We start from the raw sequence: 21,010 nt of genomic DNA, 5'->3' as shown, positions 1-21,010 counted from the left end.
CTCAAAAACCAAACATTAGCATTAATTTTGTGAACAAGAAGCACAACATTACAAATATTTTCAGAGATGTGAGATGATTAACTTGTTCGCTGTAATATCGCATCGCTTTGGAATCGTGACATTACGTATTGTAACGACCCTGGGTTTATAAGAGCGGAAATCGACGCTGCCGCTCGAGCATGCTTTTGCGGCACAGTCGAAGGCGCGCCGGACCTCGGGCTAGAAGGTCGAGGGTTCGAGACCTGCTCCCTGCCTGTTTGTTTCATTACAGTATTTTCGAGGAAAAATGGCATGTTATCATTTCGTTGGATAAAAAAATAATAAATAAACTTAATTAACAACAACAAAAATGACAGCGCATATCTCAAAGATAACATTGTGATAGCTAAGATGTTATTTGTAATATGAAATATTTAGCAGGCTATCACGGAATTCATGCAATGACAGATAACAATTAATCAATTTACTAAATAATACTGATAACATTCGATGTATTCAAAAAATGGTCTTACATCAAACATTCTAGTCTCTCTGTGCGAATATCCACCTTGTGTTAGATATTTTTTTAAACAACGTGCCCACTTGGGAGAGTGAGATGGGTAGATATGAACAACGGAAATGGGCCGGTGGGACAAGATAACGACATGGTACCTCCTTATTAGACCAGGCCACTGGGTGCATCTAAAATGAGTTCATTACAACTTCAGTAAGAGAGGAGAACAAGCTGCTACCAAGGTAAAAAGGAAACACTATATGACATAATAAAATAAAAAAATGGAAATGTGTTTTTACTTTATTAAAGAGAAAAGGGAGTAGAGAGTAAGGAGGGAGAGGAGGAGGGGTCGTTTTTAAATTTAAACAATCTTGTTTTAAAAATAAAATGCATCTTCTATGGGTCAAATGATTATGGGCCTGAATACTTCAGAAAGTATTCACACCCCTTAACTTGGATTTAATAGCATTTTTTTGTTGTCAACAATCACAAAATACTCTGTAGTCAAAGTGGAATAAATATGTATATTACATTTTTTATTTATGTAAAATAGAATCACCTTTGGCAGCGATTACAGCTGTGAGTCTTTCTGGGTAACCTAGATTGTACAATATTTGTCCATTGTTTTTAACAAAATGATTCCATCTCTGTCAAGTTCATTGTTGATCATTGCTAGACAGCCATTTTCAAGCCTGGCCATACATTGTAAAGCTGATTTAAGTCAAAACTGTAACTAGGCCACTCAGGAACATTCAATGTAGTCTTGCGAAGCAACTCCAGTGCATATTTGGACTTGTGTTTTAGGTAATTGTCCTGCTGAAAGTTGAATTTGTCTCCCAGTGTCTGTTGGAAAGCAGACTGAACCCAGTTTTCCTCTAACCCTTACAAAAAAGTCCTACAGGAATCCTGTAGAATATATATACTGCAGGAATAGGAAGAAGACGCAAGACGCATGCCTCCTAATTGTCCCTTCTAAGCAAACAGCTGGAGGCAGGACTTTCTCCTATAGAGCTCCATTTTTATGGAACGGTCTGCCTACCCATGTCAGAGACGCAAACTCGGTCTCAACCTTTAAGTCTTTACTGAAGACTCATCTCTTCAGTGGGTCATATGATTGAGTGTAGTCTGGCCCAGGAGTGGGAAGGTGAACGGAAAGGCTCTGGAGCAACGAACCGCCCTTGCTGTCTCTGCCTGGCCGGTTCCCCTCTTTCCACTGGGATTCTCTGCCTCTAACCCTATTACAGGGGCTGAGTCACTGGCTTACTGGGGCTCTCTCATACTGTCCCTGGAGGGGGTGCGTCACCTGAGTGGGTTGATTCACTGATGTGGTCATCCTGTCTGGGTTGCCCCCCCCCCCCCGGGTTGTGACGTGGCGGAGATCTTTGTGGGCTATACTCAGCCTTGTCTCAGGATGGTAAGTTGGTGGTTGAAGATATCCCTCTAGTGGTGTGTGGGCTGTGCTTTGCCAAAGTGGGTGGGGTTATATCCTTCCTGTTTGGCCCTGTCCGGGGGTGTCCTCGGATGGGGCCACAGTGTCTCCTGACCCCTCCTGTCTCAGCCTCCAGTATTTATGCTGCAGTAGTTTATGTGTCTGGGGGCTAGGGTCAGTTTGTTATATCTGGAGTACTTCTCCTGTCCTATTCGGTGTCCTGTGTGAATTTAAGTGTGCTCTCTCTAATTCTCTCTCTTTCTTTCTCTCTCTCGGAGGACCTGAGCCCTAGGACCATGCCTCAGGACAACCTGACATGATGACTCCTTGCTGTCCCCAGTCCACCTGGCCGTGCTGCTGCTCCAGTTTCAACTGTTCTGCCTTATTATTATTCGACCATGCTGGTCATTTATGAACATTTGAACATCTTGGCCATGTTCTGTTATAATCTCCACCTGGCAGAGCCAGAAGAGGACTGGCCACCCCACATAGCCTGGTTCCTCTCTAGGTTTCTTCCTAGGTTTTGGCCTTTCTAGGGAGTTTTTCCTAGCCACCGTGCTTCTACACCTGCATTGCTTGCTTTTTGGGGTTTTAGGCTGGGTTTCTGTACAGCACTTTGAGATATCAGCTGATGCACGAAGGGCTATATAAATAAATTTGATTTGATATCGCACAGTATTTTTGTAAGGACTGAACCAAGTTTTCCTCTAGCCCTTACAAAAAAGTCCTACAGGAATCCTGCAGAATATATATACTGCAAGAATAAGAAGTCCTGCAGGATATCGCACAGGATTTTTGGGGCCACTTTCCTATTGGACAATCTCTGCAGGATCCTGTAGGAATCATGCCCACGACACATATCCGTCCTTCAGGAATACAATCCTGCAAGATTTCTGTAGGACTTTTTTGTAAGGAAGGATTTTGCTTGTGCTTCGCTCTATTCTGTTTCTTTTTATCCTAAAAAACTCCCTAGTCCTTGCCGATGACAAGCATACCAATCACCATTGGCCTCATGGTAAAATCCCTGAGTGGTTTACTTCCTCTCTGGCAACTGAGTTAGGAAGGATGCCTGTATCTTTGTAGTGACAGGGTGTACTGATACACCATCCAAAGTGTAATTAATAACTGCACCATGCTCAAAAGGATATTCAATGTCTGTTTTTTAAGCATCTAAAAATAGGTGCCCTTCTTTGCGAACCATTGAAAACCTCACTGGTCTTTGTGGTGGAATCTGTGCTTGAAATTCATTGCTTCATTCATTCACTGAGGGACCTTACAGATAATTCTATGTGTGGGCTACAGAGATGGGGAAGTCATTTTAAAATCATGTTAAACACTATTAGTGCACACAGAGTGAGTCCATACAACCTATTATGTGACTTGTTAAGCACGTTTTTACTTCTGAACTTATTAAGACTTGCCATAACATGAGGGTAGAATACTTATTCAGCTTTTAATTTTTAATTAATTTGTAAACACTTCTAAAAACATAATTCCACTTTGACATTATGCGGTATTGTGTGTAGATCAGTGACACAAAATCTCAATTTAATACATTTTAAATTCACAACAAAATGTGGAAAAAGTCAAGGGGTGTTAATACATTCTGAATACACTATAAATAGGCCTATATTATTTAGAATGCATCAGGCAATTAATATTTTTGCAACATGAAATATGCAGCTTACTACATGGCATGGTTTTGCCAGAGGGTGTTGGACATGTGGCACAGACTGCTGCTGCTCTTACTATTTATGTACTCTCAGAAATTACTCAACTTGAACTTGAATATGCTCATTATTCCGCTCTGTAATACATCACATACTTAAGGGTCAGATTCCATCAAGTAGCCATGAGAGATTTTCTACACTGTCACTTAAATTATATGGACATACTCACAGACACAACATATTAGTCACAAAGTCATCACTTTGTAATTCATGTTTTGAAGATGTGAGAAATCAAATACTTTATGTATTGCATCTGCCTTTTAGGCCAAAGCATTTTGTTAGTGTTTATATACTCACCATTAAATATTGAACTTTGTTTAAACTCTGTTAGGACAGTTGAAAGCTATGCTAAAAATCTCCCATGTTATTCTACAATATGTAAGCAGTGTTTGGAATATCAGCATATCCATGGAGGAGAGGGAAGACAGACAAGAGCCTGCAACAGCTTCGCACTTTGTGGGCAAGAAGGAGGACCTGATAAAAGCCAAGCGGTAGTTCAGGACCGTGGAGGGCCGGGACATACTTGTGCTCTATCACCAGAGATCTTCTACGCTCTGGACTTCCACTGCTACAGTAGAGTAACTGTTCCTTCATGTGCCTGAGTACCAAATCTGTTTGTGCGTCTTGCCATTACCAACTCCTTTGTCATTAACCCCCTATACATGGGCTAACATACATCCTTTGTCCTCATCTTGTCCCCATTATTATTGTGCTTACATTTTTAGACGTGTAGACGATTAAAAGACGCATAATGATCTAATTGTGATCTTCCAGTCTACCTCTGGAGGTAGTCAGGGACTCATTGTATCTGGATATTTTACAAGTGTAAAAAGATATACAGTGGGGCAAAAAAGTATTTAGTCAGCCACCAATTGTGCAAGTTCTCCCACTTAAAAAGATGAGAGAGGCCTGTAATTTTCATCATAGGTACACTTCAAATATGACAGACAAAATGAGAAAAAAAATCCCAATGTAGGATTTTTATTTAATTAATTTGCAAATTATGGTGGAAAATAAGTATTTGGTCAATAACAAAAGTTTATCTCAATACTTTGTTATATACCCTTTGTTGGCAATGACAGAGGTCAAACGTTTTCTGTAAGTCTTCACAAGGTTTTCACACACTGTTGCTGGTATTTTGGCCCATTCCTCCATGCAGATCTCTAGAGCAGTGATGTTTTGGGGCTGTTGCTGGGCAACACGGACTTTCAACTCCCTCCAAAGATTTTCTATGGGGTTGAGATTTGGAGACTGGCTAGGCCACTCCAGGACCTTGAAATGCTTCTTACGAAGCCGCTCCTTCGTTGCTCGGGTGGTGTGTTTGGGATCATTGTCATGCTGAAAGACCCAGCCACGTTTCATCTTCAATGCCCTTGCTGATGGAAGGAGTTTTTCACTCAAAATCTCAAGATACATGGCTCCATTCATTCTTTCCTTTACACGGATCAGTCGTCCTGGTCCCTTTGCAGAAAAACAGCCCCAAAGCATGATGTTTCCACCCCCATGCTTCACAGTAGGTATGGTGTTCTTTGGATGCAACTCAGCATTCTTTGCCCTCCAAACACGACGAGTTGAGTTTTTACCAAAAAGTTATATTTTGGTTTGATCTGACCATATGACATTCTCCCAATCTTCTTCTGGATCATCCAAATGCTCTCTAGCAAACTTCAAACGGGCCTGGACATGTACTGGCTTAAGCAGGGGGACACGTCTGGCACTGCAGGATTTGAGTCCCTGGCGGCGTAGTGTGTTACTGATGGTAGGCTTTGTTACTTTGGTCCCAGCTCTCTGCAGGTCATTCACTAGGTCCCCCTGTGTGGTTCTGGGATTTTTGCTCACCATTCTTGTGATCATTTTGACCCCACGGGGTGAGATCTTGCGTGGAGCCCCAGATCGAGGGAGATTATCAGTGGTTTTGTATGTCTTCCATTTCCTAATAATTGCTCCCACAGTTGATTTCTTCAAACAAAGCTGCTTACCTATTGCAGATTTAGTCTTCCCAACCTGGTGCAGGTCTACAATTTTGTTTCTGGTGTCCTTTGACAGCTCTTTGGTCTTGGCCATAGTGGAGTTTGGAGTGTGACTGTTTGAGGTTGTGGACAGGTGTCTTTTATACTGATAACAAGTTCAAACAGGTGCCATTAATACAGGTAACGAGTGGAGGACAGAGGAGCCTCTTAAAGAAGAAGTTACAGGTCTGTGAGAGCCAGAAATCTTGCTTGTTTGTAGGTGACCAAACACTTATTTTCCACCATAATTTGCAAATAAATTCATAAAAAATCCTACAATGTGATTTTCTGGATTTTTCCCCTCATTTTGTCTGTCATAGTTGAAGTGTACCTAGGATGAAACTTACAGCCTCACTCATCTTTTTAAGTGGGAGAACTTGCACAATTGGTGGCTGACTAAATACTTTTTTGCCCCACTGTAGATGGTCAAATCATTTAAATCATCATTATACCGCCATGGAAAATCATTAACAGGTGTGACCGTTGACTTATGGCATCAATCATTGTTTTAAAATAAATATATTCATATTATTATGAGAGAATATCTGTCAAATAGTTTGCATACAGGGATGGACTAGGAAATCTGGACACAGTGGACGGATAAGAGACTCATTTTAATACCATGTGTAGACTCAACAAACCGTGGTCAGATAGTGATTGGATTATCTTCTTTTTTACATTTTAATATTTCTCATTGAATGTTTAAAACATATATATACATAATATACTTGCAGTGAAGCAGCTCAACAACTACATCATTTTAGTCATCTAACAGACTCCCATCCAGAGTGACACACCGAAGCAACCAGGGTCAACGACCTGCTCAAGGGCACGTCGACAGATCTCCCACAAGGTCAAAAACCGGGGACCTGAACCAGCGATCCATCAGCCACCGGCCCAAGCTCCCAACCGCCAGCCCTCCAAGATCCCCCACACAGTTCCTCAAGAGCTGCCTCTCAACCATTCGAGACCCCCCACACCCCCCCCCCAAAAAGAAAATATATTTTTAAACAATTATTCCATTCCCCACCCCCAAGACCCCCCCCTCCCCCCAAATAAACCAACAACCAACAAAATGAACAAAATACAAAAAAAGACAAAGACAAAGGAAAACAAAAAACAATGCAAAGAAACAACAAAGACATCAAGGACTACATAAATCATAACAGCAAGGCCAACTGAATATGTTTGACTGCATGTATGTCGCTATTTACCTGTGTGTGTCGGTGTATGTGCACATGTGTGCATTTGAATGAGAGTGTGTGTATATGCATGTGTATGAACACATAAGCCTCAGGCAAACCAGCATTAGCTTTAAAAACACTGCCCCCCAGTGTCATTCAAACATACCTTTTGTTATGTTATATTTTGACTTCATTTTTAAAATACTTTTATCTTGGACTGTCATTCTATCCCCCGCCCATTAACTTCACTTACACTTGTCTCCAATTCCACATTCTGATCATCTTGATCAGATCACAAAAAAAACACATACTGTGCAAGGTGTTAACAGGGTTTTGTTTGGTGTGACAATGATATCGGAGTTGGGCAAGACAGCAAACAGATCTGTGACTCGAGCTAGCTTTGAAGATGCATTCTGCATAATCTTCAGTGGCTGTTATATATGTCAAAAGTGGTATCAATCAGGGCCTCCAGGAGACCCATAAGGCGGCGCATAATTGGCTCAGCGTTGTCCGGGTTAGGGGAGGGTTTGGCCAGCCGGGATTTCCTTATCCCATCGTGCTCTAGCGACTCCTTGTAGCGGGCCGGGCGCATGCAAACTGAGTGCAGTCGTCAGGTGTTTCTTCCGACACATTGGTACGGCTGGCTTCCAAGGTTAAGCAAGCAATGGGTTAGGAAGCAGTGCGGCTTGACAGGGTCGTGTTTCGGAGGACGCAAGGCTCTTGACTTTCGTCTCACCCGAGTCTGTACGGGAGTTGCAGCAATGAGATAAAACACTAACTACCAATTGGATATCACGAAATTGGGGAGAAAAAGGGGTTAAAAATAAATAAATAATAATAAAGTGCTATTAATCCACTGTAATTAAATAAATGCTCTTGGGGAGCATCTCTCGACCACGGTGGTAGATTTACGTCATGTAAATTTACGTCAAAATGTCTATGGGACATTTTCCCACATAACATCAGTATGGTTACAGTGCCATAAACTGTTTGCTTATTCTGCAATACTCTGATCTTCTCCTCTTTGGACAGATGCTGGAGTACCATTGCAAATTGGAGACGTAGAGGTAAATTACCTAGTATTGTAATCTATTTAATCTTTGTTGTAATCAATATCTCAGGTGCCACCTACAGTCGTGGTGCCCTTGAGCAAGGCACACAAACCCCAAACTGCTCCAGGGTTTCTGTGTGTGCCTGTGTCAGTGTTTGTGTTTGTGTGTGCCGTGTGCCGTGTTTTTAACAGTGTCATCAAACAAATAATTGGTTTCTATCATAAATAAATATTACATTCATGCATATCTTTCACATTTTCAGTTTGCTCCTTTATTCATGCACCTTAGTTGGAAACAAGGTACTAGTGACCAGAGGAGGCTGGTGGGAGGAGCTATAGGAAGACTGTCTCATTATAATGGTTGGAATCGAATGAATGGAATGGAGTCAAACAAGTGGTTTCAATATGTTTGATACTGTTCTATTAATTCCATTCCAGACATTACAATGAGCCCGTCCTCCTATAGTTCCTCCCATCAGCCTCCTCTGCTAGCGACATATTTTCCTCTGTACATATACGCTTAATCTAAATCTAAATTGATAAAGACCTTATCGTCTTAATTTGGTTCTTCTTGCAGGAATTTGACGGCAAACTGTGCAAGTTCAAGATCTCTCTTGCCGAGGGGGAGAGCATCTATAGGGCCACCAACCCCTATGACCCTGTGCTGACACCAAGGTGGTACTCCAAGGGCATCAAGCAAAGAATCCACACGGTGACCGAGACCGATGGGGATGTCTATGTCACACTGTCCCACGTGTCCTGTTTTATCAAGTCTGATTACTTCCAGGGAGAGAAGGGCAAAGTAGGGAGAGAGAGCATAGAGGCCGAAGATGCCGCTAAGAAATCTAAGGCCACAATCTTCTGATGGACTGATTGGCTGCATGTCAATAGTCTAAAGTTGCTTCCTCTCCTCGCTTTCTCATCTGCACTGATCTGAAGGGAAGGTGAAAGAGGGAAGGAGGCAAGGACATGATGCCACGTCAAACTATTAATATACAGTTGGGGGTTTTCCTGAAGTTTACTTGTATTCAAATGGGGATGAAGTATTTATGCAACCTCGACCTTTGACATTTGATTCATATCCAGATGCGTAAGTGGCAAATCAGATCACGACATAAAAATTCTGAAGGCAGGATTTGACTGAACTAAAAACAAATGTCTCTGTCCTTAATGTGTGGGGTAGGGGGTTATGTTTTGTTTGTTGAACATTTGACTTGTAGCTCCTTCTCAAGTTGGATGAGTTAAGTCTACCAGGAAACACAGGAGGTTGGTGACACCTTAATTGGGGAGGGCAGGCTCGTAATAATGGCTGGAGCGGTTTCCATGTGTTTGATGCCATTCCATTTGCTCCGTTCCAGCCAATTTCACGAGCCTGCCCTCCCCAATTAAGGTGCCACCAACTTCCTGTGTTTCCGGGTAGACTTAACTCATACAACTTGAGAAGGAGCTACAAGTCAAATGTGAATTATTATTTGTATTTCATTATCAAATGTCCATTATTATTTATATGTATTAAGGATCTCCATTAGTTCCTGCCAAGGCAGCACTACTCTTCCTGGGGTCCAGCAAAATTAAGGCAGTTATACAATTTTAAAAACATTACAATACATTCACAGATTTCACAACACACTGTGTGCCCTCAGGCCCATACTCTACCACTACCACATATCTACAATACAAAATCCATGTGTACGTGTGTGTATAGTGCATATGTTATTGTGTGTGTGTGCGTGTGCATGTGCCTATGTTATGAGCCTTCCTCCCCTCAGCGGCTTCCACGGCCGGATTTGCAACAGACTCCTGTGGTTCAGATAGTAAAATGAGTGCTGATGGCTTGTTTTCCTCCTATGGACAGGCTAGGCCGCATTCCGCCTACGGTCTAGAGTGTGTCCGGGTTTTCAACACCAGAAGAAGAAAAACAACTCACATAATATAAAGAGATGATGTCTATCTAGATGTCATAGTGGACAGTAAGCTTAGTGGACCTACGCAATGTGTAGGTCTACTCATGTTTATTAGTGGGATGAGTCTACCAAAAAGTGTCCAATGGCAGTATTGCAATAGATTTTTAGCCTATTTATTTCACAATTTAATTTGTCAGAGGAATAGGAACAATAGCAAATCCGTGGCAGAGTCTGTCAGCAGGCCAAGCTTCCTACAGCCCTAGCCTCACCCATTGTTGCATGGTCATGGTGATGTTATTTTAGTTTGCACTGATCAAGGCACTGTCCATGGTAGGCTACTGAATGTTTGTGGCTGGGGCTAGTAAACTGCTGTTGCAGCCCTCCTGGCAGCTACATGCTTAAATAAAGGATGTTTTTTGGCAATCTACACTGAACAAAAATATAAACGCAACTATTTCAAAATTTTACTGAATTACAGTTCATAGAGGGAAATCAGTCAATTGAAATCTATGGATTTCACATGACTGGGCAGGGTCGCAGCTGTGGGTGGGCCCGGGAGGGCATAGGGCCACCCACTGGGGAGCCAGACCTAACCCTTGCGGAGTCAGGCCCAGCCATTCAGAATGAGGTTTTTCACCACAAAAGGGCTTTATTACAGACAGAAATACTCCCCCCCCTCAATTATCTGGCAACAGCTCTGTTGGACATTCCTGCAACTGAGCAAGAGGTCAAGTACATTAGAGTGTCTGGTTTGAGAAACAGACGCCTCACACGTCTTTAACTGGCAGCTTCATTAAATAGGACCCGCAAAACACGTCAACAGTGAAGAGGCCACTCCGGGTTGCTGGCCTTCTAGGCAGAGTTGCAAAGAAAAAGCCATGTCTCAATAAAAATAAAAGATTAAGATGGGCAAAAGAACACAGAGTTCCTCTGCCCAGTGTCTGTGTTCTTTTGCCCAGCTTAATCTTTTCTTAAAGTGCTTTTCTTTCAGTAAAAAATAACATTTCTAAGTGACCCCAAACTTTTGAATGGTAGTGTACATATGAGATGAGTAATGCAAGATATGTAAACATTATTAAAGTGGCATTATTAAAGTGACTAGTGATCCATTAAATAAAGTGGCCAATGATTTCAAGTCCAGTGTATGTAGGCAGCAGCCTCTCTGTGTTAGTGATGGCTGTTTAACAGTCTGATGGCTTCGAGATAGAAGCTGTTTTTCAGTCTCTCTGTCCAAGCTTTGATGCACCTGTACTGACCTTGACTTGGGTAGTTGTTGTCCTTGATGATCTTTTTGGCCTTGATTAGCGTCGTGGGTGATGGATCTCCTGAAGATAGTGGCATTTAACTACTATGGGTCTGGACAGCTCCCCAATCTTCTGTGCGCATGGTCAAGGGTGGGGGTGTAATCGAGGCCGAGACTTTCCTGTAAAAGTTTAGCTATGGACAGGCTAGGCCGCATTCCGCCTACGGTCTCGAGTCCCTCTCTCATGCCGAAAATGTGACCGTTCCCCCGGCGCTGTCTGTTCTCAAGGTCCTCAACCTTGGAAGTGAGTTTGACGACATCTGATGATAGCCGGGTGACTTGCTATTCCAGTGTCACCACTTATTCGGAATAAATATTTGCACCATCTTTCAGGCTATTCAGACGGATGTCATGTCTCGCTTCCTTAACAGAGTCGATCTTTATGTAGACCTCGGTGGCGAGAATAGCTATTTGTGTGGATATGTCAGTGAATAGTGACTCCACCTTAGTCAGCAGTCTGTTCAGATTTAATGATAGCCGCCATTACCATGTCTAGGTCGGGGGGATCAGAGTCTGTGTCAGGTGAGCCCGAGACTTCAACAGAGACCTGCTCCTTTGTGGCTCGCAGCCGTTGTTTTGATGTCTTCACTATTATTCTACAATGTAGAAAATAGTAAAAATAAAGAAAAACCCTTGAATGAGTAAGTGTGTCCAAACTTTTGACTGGTACTGTATATTTTAGTTCAGTGTAGTTTCAAGCCCAAATAAATGGCCCTAAGATGTGATTAAGACACCAGGGTTCCATTTCCATGCCAGGCTATAGCCTATAGAATAGTGCAATGCCAAGCTATAGTCTATAGAATAATGCAATGCCATTTCAAATTCAAACTAAAGAGGTGACAGTACACACAAAAAAATCTGGGTTTCTTTGAGAAGGGTGATGGTTCAATGTGGAACCATAATGCCTCAAATAACCCTCTGAGCTCTTCAATGGTGCTTTGCAGTTCACCAAAGGGCTTTAAAAAGTTTTTGCGATAATTAAAATGTAGGGTAGGTGGCTCATTAGAATGTTTTGGAGCGTGGTTTACTCATAGCTCATTCCGGTTGATCTAATCTGTTGTGTTATGCCATGACATATTATATATGACTATGACCAGTGAATGGAATTGTGTCAATTGTGAACGGTTGACTAAATCAGTCAGTGGTTCTCAATTACCTCCTGAGGGACCCCCAGCTGTTCCAGAGGTAGCTCACTTCATTCACCTTAACACAATAATACCGCCTATGGAATTTTAACAATATAATATGGCTGTCCAGAATAAAAAACCCTGTATGGTTCTTCAAAGGGATCTACAAAGAACCTTTGAGATTGAGAAAGGTTATTTATAGAACCCTTCTCCATAAAGGTTATATAAAATACCATAAGAAAGGGTTCTGTATATCCCCAAAATGTTTGTAACCATAGTGAAAGCCTGTTTTGGTGCTATATAGAACCTTTTTTAATGTTTTTTTCTAGAACCTTATGAAAGGGTTATTTATAGTAGCACCATACAGTTTCCACTTAGAACCTTGGGAGCATGGTTCTTTATTGAACCTTAAAAAAAGGGTTCTATATACTGTAGCACCCAAAAGAGTTCCGCTATGGTTACAAGAGAAAGAACCCCTATCTGGCACTATTTAAAAGAAAAGAAAATAGTTCCTTTGAAAATAGAATCCACATATTACCAGCCAATTTCTCACCACAAATGAGCATTATTATGCTTGGAGTTGAGAGTGATCGGCCTAGTTGTACTCTATCGGCCTTTGAATAGCAGAAGTCAGTGGTCCGGGAATTTGTATGGGGGGCATATTAATATGCTCTCGTGCGTGAATGATCCTGTTTTCTTCTGCTGATCTGCAGTAACCTCTGATGCACGCGAATAGAGCCACAAGCCCTTATGTGACGCATTGCATTGCATCAAGACATGACAAATGCCCAAGGTAACATAAAGCTGAGCACAATAATAACTAAGAAATTAAATATTATAATATGGTAATGCAATTTACAAACGTAGGCATGCACAATCAAACAATGTTGAATTCTAGATGTTATTTTTAGGAGAGTCATGTCATGGAAAGGTAGGTTAATAGGCTCTTAGGCTTTATTTGGTTCCAGACAAGGGCACATTTGGTAAGCATTCCAGTGCAAAGTTTGTGACTGTTTCTTTTGAAGTCATGAATATAAAATAGAAAACATGATTCGTCAGTCATAGTGCAGGTCTGAGTTCACCAACTCTGTTTAAACCCTGTTCTTCTATGCAGAAGACTGTGTTAGCCTACTAAGCTAAAGGCTACTCATCGCGCAAGCTGAAACACCTGCATTACACTTCACCCCCCGCTTTGACCTCTTGTTCCTTGCAGAGATCCATCCAAGTCAGAACACCAATGTGACCCTGGGTTCGGACAGTGTTAGCCCGCTGAGCTAAGGTGCAAGGGCATTTGCTCTGGGAGTCAACGCAAATCTTCAGGTCTCACTTGAGCAAGATACTCTTTACATGAGCGTGGTTCACTGAACAACCCCTGTTACATATAGACCGAATGGCTACCCCCAAGCCATTAGACTGCTGAGCAATTAATCAAATGGCCACCCAGACTATTTACATTACACTGCTGCTACTTGCTGTTTATTATCTATGCATAGTTACTTTACCCCCATCTACATGTACAAATTACCTCGACTAACCTGTACCCTCGCACAATGACTTGGTACCCCTGAATATAGCCTCGTTACTGTTATTCTACTGTGTTACTTTTTATTACATTTTTTTACTTTTGTTTATTTCGTAAATATTTTCACAACTCTATTTCTTGAACTGCATTGTTGGTTAAGGGCTTGTAAGCATTTTACGGCACACATTTCATTTGATTTGTCTTCATGTCTGTCCCCTTGAGGGAACAACCCCATTAAGATCCTGGGGTTTGTCCAAAGGGGACTCTACCTACTGCACATAACTCATTAAAAGTGACAGACAGCTTGGTGCACTTAACATATCAATTCCTCTCACTTTTAGTGAGTTATGTGCAGTAGGTAGAGCCTACAGAGTCCCTACCTACTGCACATAACTCATTCAAATTGAGAGGCATTGACATGTTAAGTGCACCGAGCTGTCTGTTTGAACTACTGGCACACAGCTCGTACACCCATGCATACCCTACAAGACATGCCACAAGAGGTCTCTTCACAGTCCCCAAGACCAGAACACACTATGGGATGGGCACAGTACTTCATAGAGCCATGAGTACATGGAACTCTATTCCACATCAAGTAACTGATGCAAGCACAAAAATTAAATTAGATTTAAAAAAACAGATAAAATACACCTTATGGAACAGTGGGGACCGTGGAGCTACACAAACATAGGCACAGCCACATGCATACACACACACTTTAACATGCACACTATACACACGTACACTTGGACTTTGTATTGTAGATATGTGGTAATGGTGAAGTAGGGGCCTGAGGGCACACATTGTGTTGTGAAACCTGTGAATGTATTGTAATGTTTTAAAAAATTGTATAAACTGCTTTCATTTGGCTGGACCCCAGGAAGAGTAGTGCTGCCAATGGGGATCTGTAATAAATACACATACTACAGTATCACACTGAATCAATCAATTAACACCAAGTATTCCATCTGCTCAAGCTTAATTAGCATATATGCCAGCTTCAACACTGCTTCATTATCACGCCGTTATCTTCCAATTATCATACAATTATCATGCCATTATCATTGCATAAAGCACAGTGTCTTGGTGTATAGGCCATATTGGCGATCATGTCACGACTTCAAGAATTGCAAGTCAATTACATACATTGATTGGGAGAGTAAATGAGCCTCATTCATTATACATGATCATAGATTGCTGAGAGGCGCAATGTTGGAATAGACAATTATCATGGAGCGGTCCGGTATTTGACACTTTGTCGCAGTGACATGTTTTGATGATAATCCCTCCTAATTTAGCTTCTGTTGTTGGATTTATTTGTGTTCACAGCCACCGAATAATGCAAATCAAAGACCATGTTGTCAAACCCAATCACTTGCATTCATTATTATCTGCTGGAATAATAAGAATAAATAAGATTAGGTCAACGAACGGGCGATTTTTTTTTATACAGACTATGGAGAAAGCAGTGGGTGTGTTGAGAGGGCCACGTAAAGAGTGGACATTACAATGCAATTTGGGCTGCGCGTCATTTGTGGACGTGTGCTGCTGTTGGCGAGTATGTACTGTAAGTGTGTGTATAGTCTTTGTTGCTGAGTCAGGCGAGTCCACTCTCCAGAAGGTCTGTTGCTCTTTTCCAGTCTTACCCCCTTCACCATCCCCCCTCTCTCTCTGTACATTATCTCCCCACTTTTCTTCCTCTGCCCAGGGGACTTTGTTTTATAAGGTGACGTCCATTTTCATTGGATCGAGCCGTGACACGAGCCTCAGGTTCTGCTTTCTCCGCCTAGTTTTTATTTTCATTTTTTTCTTACTGATTTACAAATGGTTTCTTTTTAGCGCATTGGTAGTCCATGTCGCCGGCTAGATCCAAGTGGTGTTTACATTCTTGCAAGCCTGGACGCAGCGTCTCTATGCGGACAGGACATTACCGTAAACTGTAGGAGGTTGTGCTTTATGAATGAACAGCGAGAAGGAAATACAACAATCCAAACGTGATCGCGGTGAGCGAGCCACGGATATGAGGGATTAGCGCCCTTGTACCAGAGACTCATTGCGGAAAAGCCTTTCACTGCGGACTCATGTGAAAACGCATCGGGGGAGAACGTGTTTAAGAGGCATTGACCAGCAGAAAACCGTGGTGACCATGTAAGTTGCTCTCTGTACCTCCCCTTGCATGTATGTGCTTGCACCACACATGTTTCGCCAAAAATAGGTTATAGGATTAGGCAATTGCCTAATGATAATAATAATATTTATAATAATAATAATGTAATTCTCCTCCAATTATTTTCTAATCTAAAAAATTCAGACTGAATATCACCAGTCAAGTGTTATTCGCTCAATGACACAACGTGATGCATTGTCTCCGTGATTGACATGTATAATAAGGGGAAAATGCACTTCTTAATTCCCTCCTTACTTGCATCCCTCACAAGTACAGCATTAGAGACATGTTCACCACACTTTCCCCCTAAATTACATCCCCTCCTTTGCTGCATTCAACAATGTATTTGAGAGACACATCCCATTCACCCCCATGGTGTACCAGGTTCCGACTTTCACTGTGTCCCCCGCTGGTGTGCTTTGCTTACAGGTCCATTCATATTGTTGCGCTGGGGAGCGAGTGCCCCGGGGGAGCGAGGCCTGGGGAAGAGGCCATGGGTCAGGGTCAGCTCCAGGGGGGGTTGCTATGGAGCTACTTGGGCCATGGAGCTGTGGCTGGAGGACCTGATGAGAGCAGTCTGTCCAACTCGGCCTTCATGGAGTACACATCCCGCGTGTTTGGAGACGTCGCTGTGGTGGTGCAGGACTGCCCTAGCTGGGTGTGTGTGTGTGTGTGTGTGTGTGTGTGTGTGTGTGTGTGTGTGTGTGTGTGTGTGTGTGTGTGTGTGCGTGGTGAGTCAGAGGGTTGTTATGTAGGTTTGGCCCTGGAGCTGTTAGGGTGGGTGATTGTGTGGGGGGCTGTGATAGAGTAAAGGGAAGGGGGGCTGGAAAAGGGGGAGTACGAGAAATGGGGTTAAAGAGTGTTACAAGTGAGAGACCAAATTACTTGCACAGTTCTGTAAGGTGATAAGAAATTATTCAGAGTTAAAACAGACAAGTAGGAAGACAATGACATCCTAATAAATGTTGTCCCCTTCAGCGTCGTCCCCTATGGGAGTGTTTTATTTTTTTTGTAAATGAACTCAGTCCGGCATTTAACTTACTCTTGAAAGTTGTAATAGTAGAATGCACAAGGTGGAATTTCGAAATTGGATAGTTGTATCATCAGTTTTTCTCTTGTCATTTTAGTCATTTAGCAGATGCTCTTATCCAGAGCGACTTACATTTAGTGCATTCATCTTAAAATAGCTAGGTGGGACAACCACAAATCCCAGCTAGAATGTGGGGGTAGAGTGAAGTGCAAGTGTTGGTTTAGGAAGAAAAAAATAAGTGGGGGTGGTTGAGGTAAGAAAGGGGATGAATTATTTAAGAAACTCTTTGAAGAGTTAGGGTTTCAGGTGCTTTTGGAAGATGGGAATCTGCTGTCCTAGCTTCATGGGGATGCTGGTTCCACCATGGGGGTGCCAGGATAGAGAAGAGCTTGGACTGGGCTGAGTGGAAGCTGCTCTCCCGTAGGGGTGGGAGGGCCAAGAGACCAGAGGTCGCAGAACGTGTTGCTTGGGTTGGGATATTGAGTTTGAGGGTGTAGGAGCAGTTCCTCTGGCTGCTCCGTAGGCAAACATCATAGTCTTGTATTGGATGTGATCTTCGACTGGTAGCCAGTGGAGTGTGCGGAGGAGCGGGGTGACATGGGAGAACTTGGGAAGGTTGAAAAGCAGGCAGGCTGCTGTGTTCTGGATAAATTGCAGGGGTTTGATGCATAAGCGAGGAGCCCAGCCAACAGTGAGTTGGCAGAAGTCCAGACTGGAGATGACAAGTACCTGGATTAGGACCTGCACCGCTTCCTGTGTGAGGTAGTGTCATATTCTACAGATGTTGTAGAGCATGAACTTGCAGGAGCGAGTCACTGCTTTGATGTTTGCAGAGAATTACAGGGTGTTGTCCAGGGTAACGCCAAGGTTCTTTGCACTCTGGGAGGGCGACACTGGGGAGTTGTCAACCGTGATGGAGAGGTCTTTGAGCGGGCAGGCCTTCCCTGGGAGGAAGAGATGCTTGGTTTTGTGAAGGTTGAGCTTGAGGTGGTGGGCTGACACCCAAGCTGAGATACCTGCCAGGCACGCAGCGATGCATGTTGCCACCCGGGTGTCGGGGGGGGAGTAGTTGAGTGTCATCCGCATAGCAATGATAGGAGAGACCAGGTGAAGATATGACAAAGCCGAGTGACTTGGTGTATAAAAAGAAGAGGGCATAGAACTGAGCCCTGGGGGACACCAGTAATGAGATTACATGGTGCAGACATAGATCCTCTCCACATCACCTGGTAGGAGTGGCCTGCCAGGTAGGATGCAATCGAAGAGTGTGCAGAGCCTGAGACGCCCAGCCCTGAGAGGGTGGATGAGGAGGATCTGATGGTTCATGGTTCTCGAAGGCAGTGGATAGATCTAGAAGGATGAGAACAGAAGAGAGAGAGAGTCAGCTTTGGCAGTGTGGAGAGCCTCCGTGACACAGAATCGACCAGTCTCGGTTGAGTGATCCGTCTTGAAGCCTGACTGGTTAGGTTCAAGAAGATTGTGCCTGACTGGTTAGGTTCAAGAAGATCGTTCTGAGAGAGATAATGAGAGTGTTGATCAGAGACAGCACGCTCAAGTGTTTTGGAAAGAAAAAAAATAAGGGATACAGGATAAAGCATGCCTATCTATATAATGAATAGGAATTGGGTGGGTTGAGATGATTAAATAGAAAAGCACTACACCTCTCTCTATAAGCTTCACTTATTCAAATGTTTTACTTGAACCCTAAATGGTTCTCAAGTAGATTACTAAGAAAAGTTAATCCATTGTTTAAAAATTGCCTTTGCAGATTACCATGTCTCATTTTCTCTCTTTTTCAAACAAGCATTGCAGAGCTGGCAACAATTTCAATTTCATCCCCCTGAAAAGATAGAACAAATATTACAACAAATATTATAGCTGAACTCAAATGTGCTGGTTGATAAAATACCTGTATTTATGAGAAAGATGTTTGAAAAGGTATTTTGTTCATAAATTATATTGTATATTGGAATGGTGGAGTTATGTCCTTCATGGATTTATCAGAATTGTATGGGAAGGGCTGCTCAATCCAAGAGTACAACCAATTGATTACAGCATTACCCCCAAAATGGAGGAGGCAGGAGGAGGTAGGGAACTGGTTTGTCTGCCCAATATAAAGGATCAAAACTGGCGAAGGAATAAAAATTGCATAAATAGGAAAGTATACCAGTTTAATTTGATGACCAGGATGTTGACAACTGTGCAATACAAATTGCAAAGTAGTTGGGAAGAGATTTTTGATGTACCGATTCTATGGTACAGGGTGTATGAGTTGATATATAAAACGACACAAGATTCAAGACTTCGTGCTTTTCAGCTAAAATTATTATGTAGAATTCTTGCCACCAACAAAATGTTGAATATGTGGGGCATAAAATCATCGAAGCTCTGCAGATTTTGTTGTGAGGATACAGAATCAATAGACCATTTACGTTGGTATTGTCCTCAGGTAGCCTGTTTCTGGTCTCAGGTTCAGGAATGGCTGAAAATGCAGAGCATTGATCTAAAATTGACCCTAGAAATAGTACTGTTAGGAGATCTGGAGAGACTGGGTCAGTCAATTACTAATATACTAATACTCTTAGTAAAAGTATTTATCTTCAACAACTCTGTGGATTCTATTCAATTAGATTGAAATTGTACGTTAAACAGCAGAGTTGGAAGATATGTTCCGTAGAAATCCAAAGAGGGTGGCCAGCAGAGATAGGTGGGATGGGCTGTTGGGATGTGGATGGAATTGGAGACAAGTGGGAGTGGAGTTGCTGTGAATGATGGTCAAAGATAAAAGTAAAAAATTATGTCAAAATAAAACATAGTAAAAAGTAAGCTTGAATGACATTGAGGGGCAGTGTTTTTACAGCTAATGCCGGTGTGCCTGAGGCTGATGCCGTGCAGGTGTTTGTACACATGCACATACACACACTCTCATTCAAATACACACATACACGAACACACACACACACATGTAATAGTGCCAGACATGCATTCAAACATATACAGTTGGCATCGCTGTTATGATTTTAGTTGTCCTTGATGTCCTTTGTTTATTTTTATATTTTTGCATTGTTGATTGCTGTTTTTCTTCTGCCATTTTCTTTTTTCTCTTTGGTTAATTTTCTTGGTTGTTGGTGCATTGAGGGGTTCTTGGGGTGGGGAATGGAATTCATTATTTATTTATTTTCTTCTTGGGGGGGACTGTGGGAGGGGTCTCGGATGGTTGAGGGACAGCTATTGGGGAACTGTGGGGGGATCTTGGAGGGTTTGGGTTCAAGTTTTGTGGCCTGGTGGGATAACTGTCAATGTGCCCTTGAGCAGGGCATTGACCCTGGATACTTCTGTGTGTCACTCTAAATGGGAGTCTGTTGGATGACTGGTGTGGTGTAGTTGTTGAGCGGCTTCACTGCAAGTATATTGTATGTTTCGGATATTCAATAAAATAAAGTAAAAACATAAATAAGGGATACAGGTCTATAGTTTCTGACGTCAGATGAGTCGAGTGTTGGTTCCTTGAAGAGGAGAGAGACATGGTCCATTTTGAAATGAGAAGGGATGCAGCCAGTGGTCAGGGATGAGTTGATGAGGGAAATGAGAAGATCTCCAGAGATGGTTTGGAGAATGGAGGAGGGGATGGGGTCAATCTGGCAGGTAGTTGGGCGGCCAGACCTCACTAGTCATAGGATTTTGTCTGGAGAGAGAGGGCAGAAAGAAGTCAAGGCGTACGGTAGTTCTGTGTCAGTGGGACTAGTGGACTCAATAGGCTGAGTGAATGAGGAGCAGATGTCGTCAACCTTTTTTTCAAAGTGGTTGATAAAGTCGTCCTCAAAGAGGGAGGAAGGGGGGGTGGAGGATTTAGAAGGGTTGAGAAGGTGGAAAATAGTTTCCTAGGGTTAGAGGAAGAACCTTGACATTTAGAGTGATAGAAAGTGGCTTTAGCAGCAGATACAGAGGAAGAGAAGGTAGAGAGGAGGAAGTGAAAAGATGATAGGTCCTCCGGAAGTTTAGTTTACCTCCATTTTCGCTCAGATGCCCGCAGCCTTGTTCTGTAAGTTCGCAATGAGTCA

General features: G+C 42.6%; 1 protein-coding gene, 1 long non-coding RNA gene and 1 pseudogene across 5 annotated transcripts in view; all 3 read left to right on the top strand.

Moving 5' to 3' along the window:
• Positions 1–41: 41 nt before the first annotated feature.
• LOC135541475 (uncharacterized) lies at positions 42–2,592 on the top strand. Its single transcript, XR_010455973.1, has 2 exons — positions 42–735; positions 2,201–2,592. It is a non-coding gene; the product is annotated as an uncharacterized LOC135541475 (long non-coding RNA).
• A 587-nt stretch (positions 2,593–3,179) lies between these two features.
• Positions 3,180–8,761, top strand: LOC135541482 (Rieske domain-containing protein-like; annotated as a pseudogene).
• A 6,550-nt stretch (positions 8,762–15,311) lies between these two features.
• The window catches only part of LOC135541471 (rho-related BTB domain-containing protein 3-like), a 34,488-nt gene continuing 28,789 nt past the window's right edge, over positions 15,312–21,010 (top strand). For all 4 annotated transcript variants that reach the window (XM_064967779.1, XM_064967778.1, XM_064967781.1 and 1 more), the window contains exons 1-2: positions 15,312–15,900; positions 16,349–16,577. In XM_064967779.1, coding sequence (XP_064823851.1) covers positions 15,899–15,900; positions 16,349–16,577 — 231 coding nt within the window. In that variant the 5' untranslated portion in view covers positions 15,312–15,898. The remainder of the gene's footprint in view (positions 15,901–16,348; positions 16,578–21,010) is intronic.

The sequence above is a fragment of the Oncorhynchus masou genome, chromosome 6 (assembly GCF_036934945.1).
Source record: "Oncorhynchus masou masou isolate Uvic2021 chromosome 6, UVic_Omas_1.1, whole genome shotgun sequence".
Classification (NCBI taxonomy): Eukaryota; Metazoa; Chordata; class Actinopteri; order Salmoniformes; family Salmonidae; genus Oncorhynchus; species Oncorhynchus masou.
Note: the sequence above shows the minus strand (reverse complement) of the source record. Positions and strands in the feature narration are given on the sequence as shown.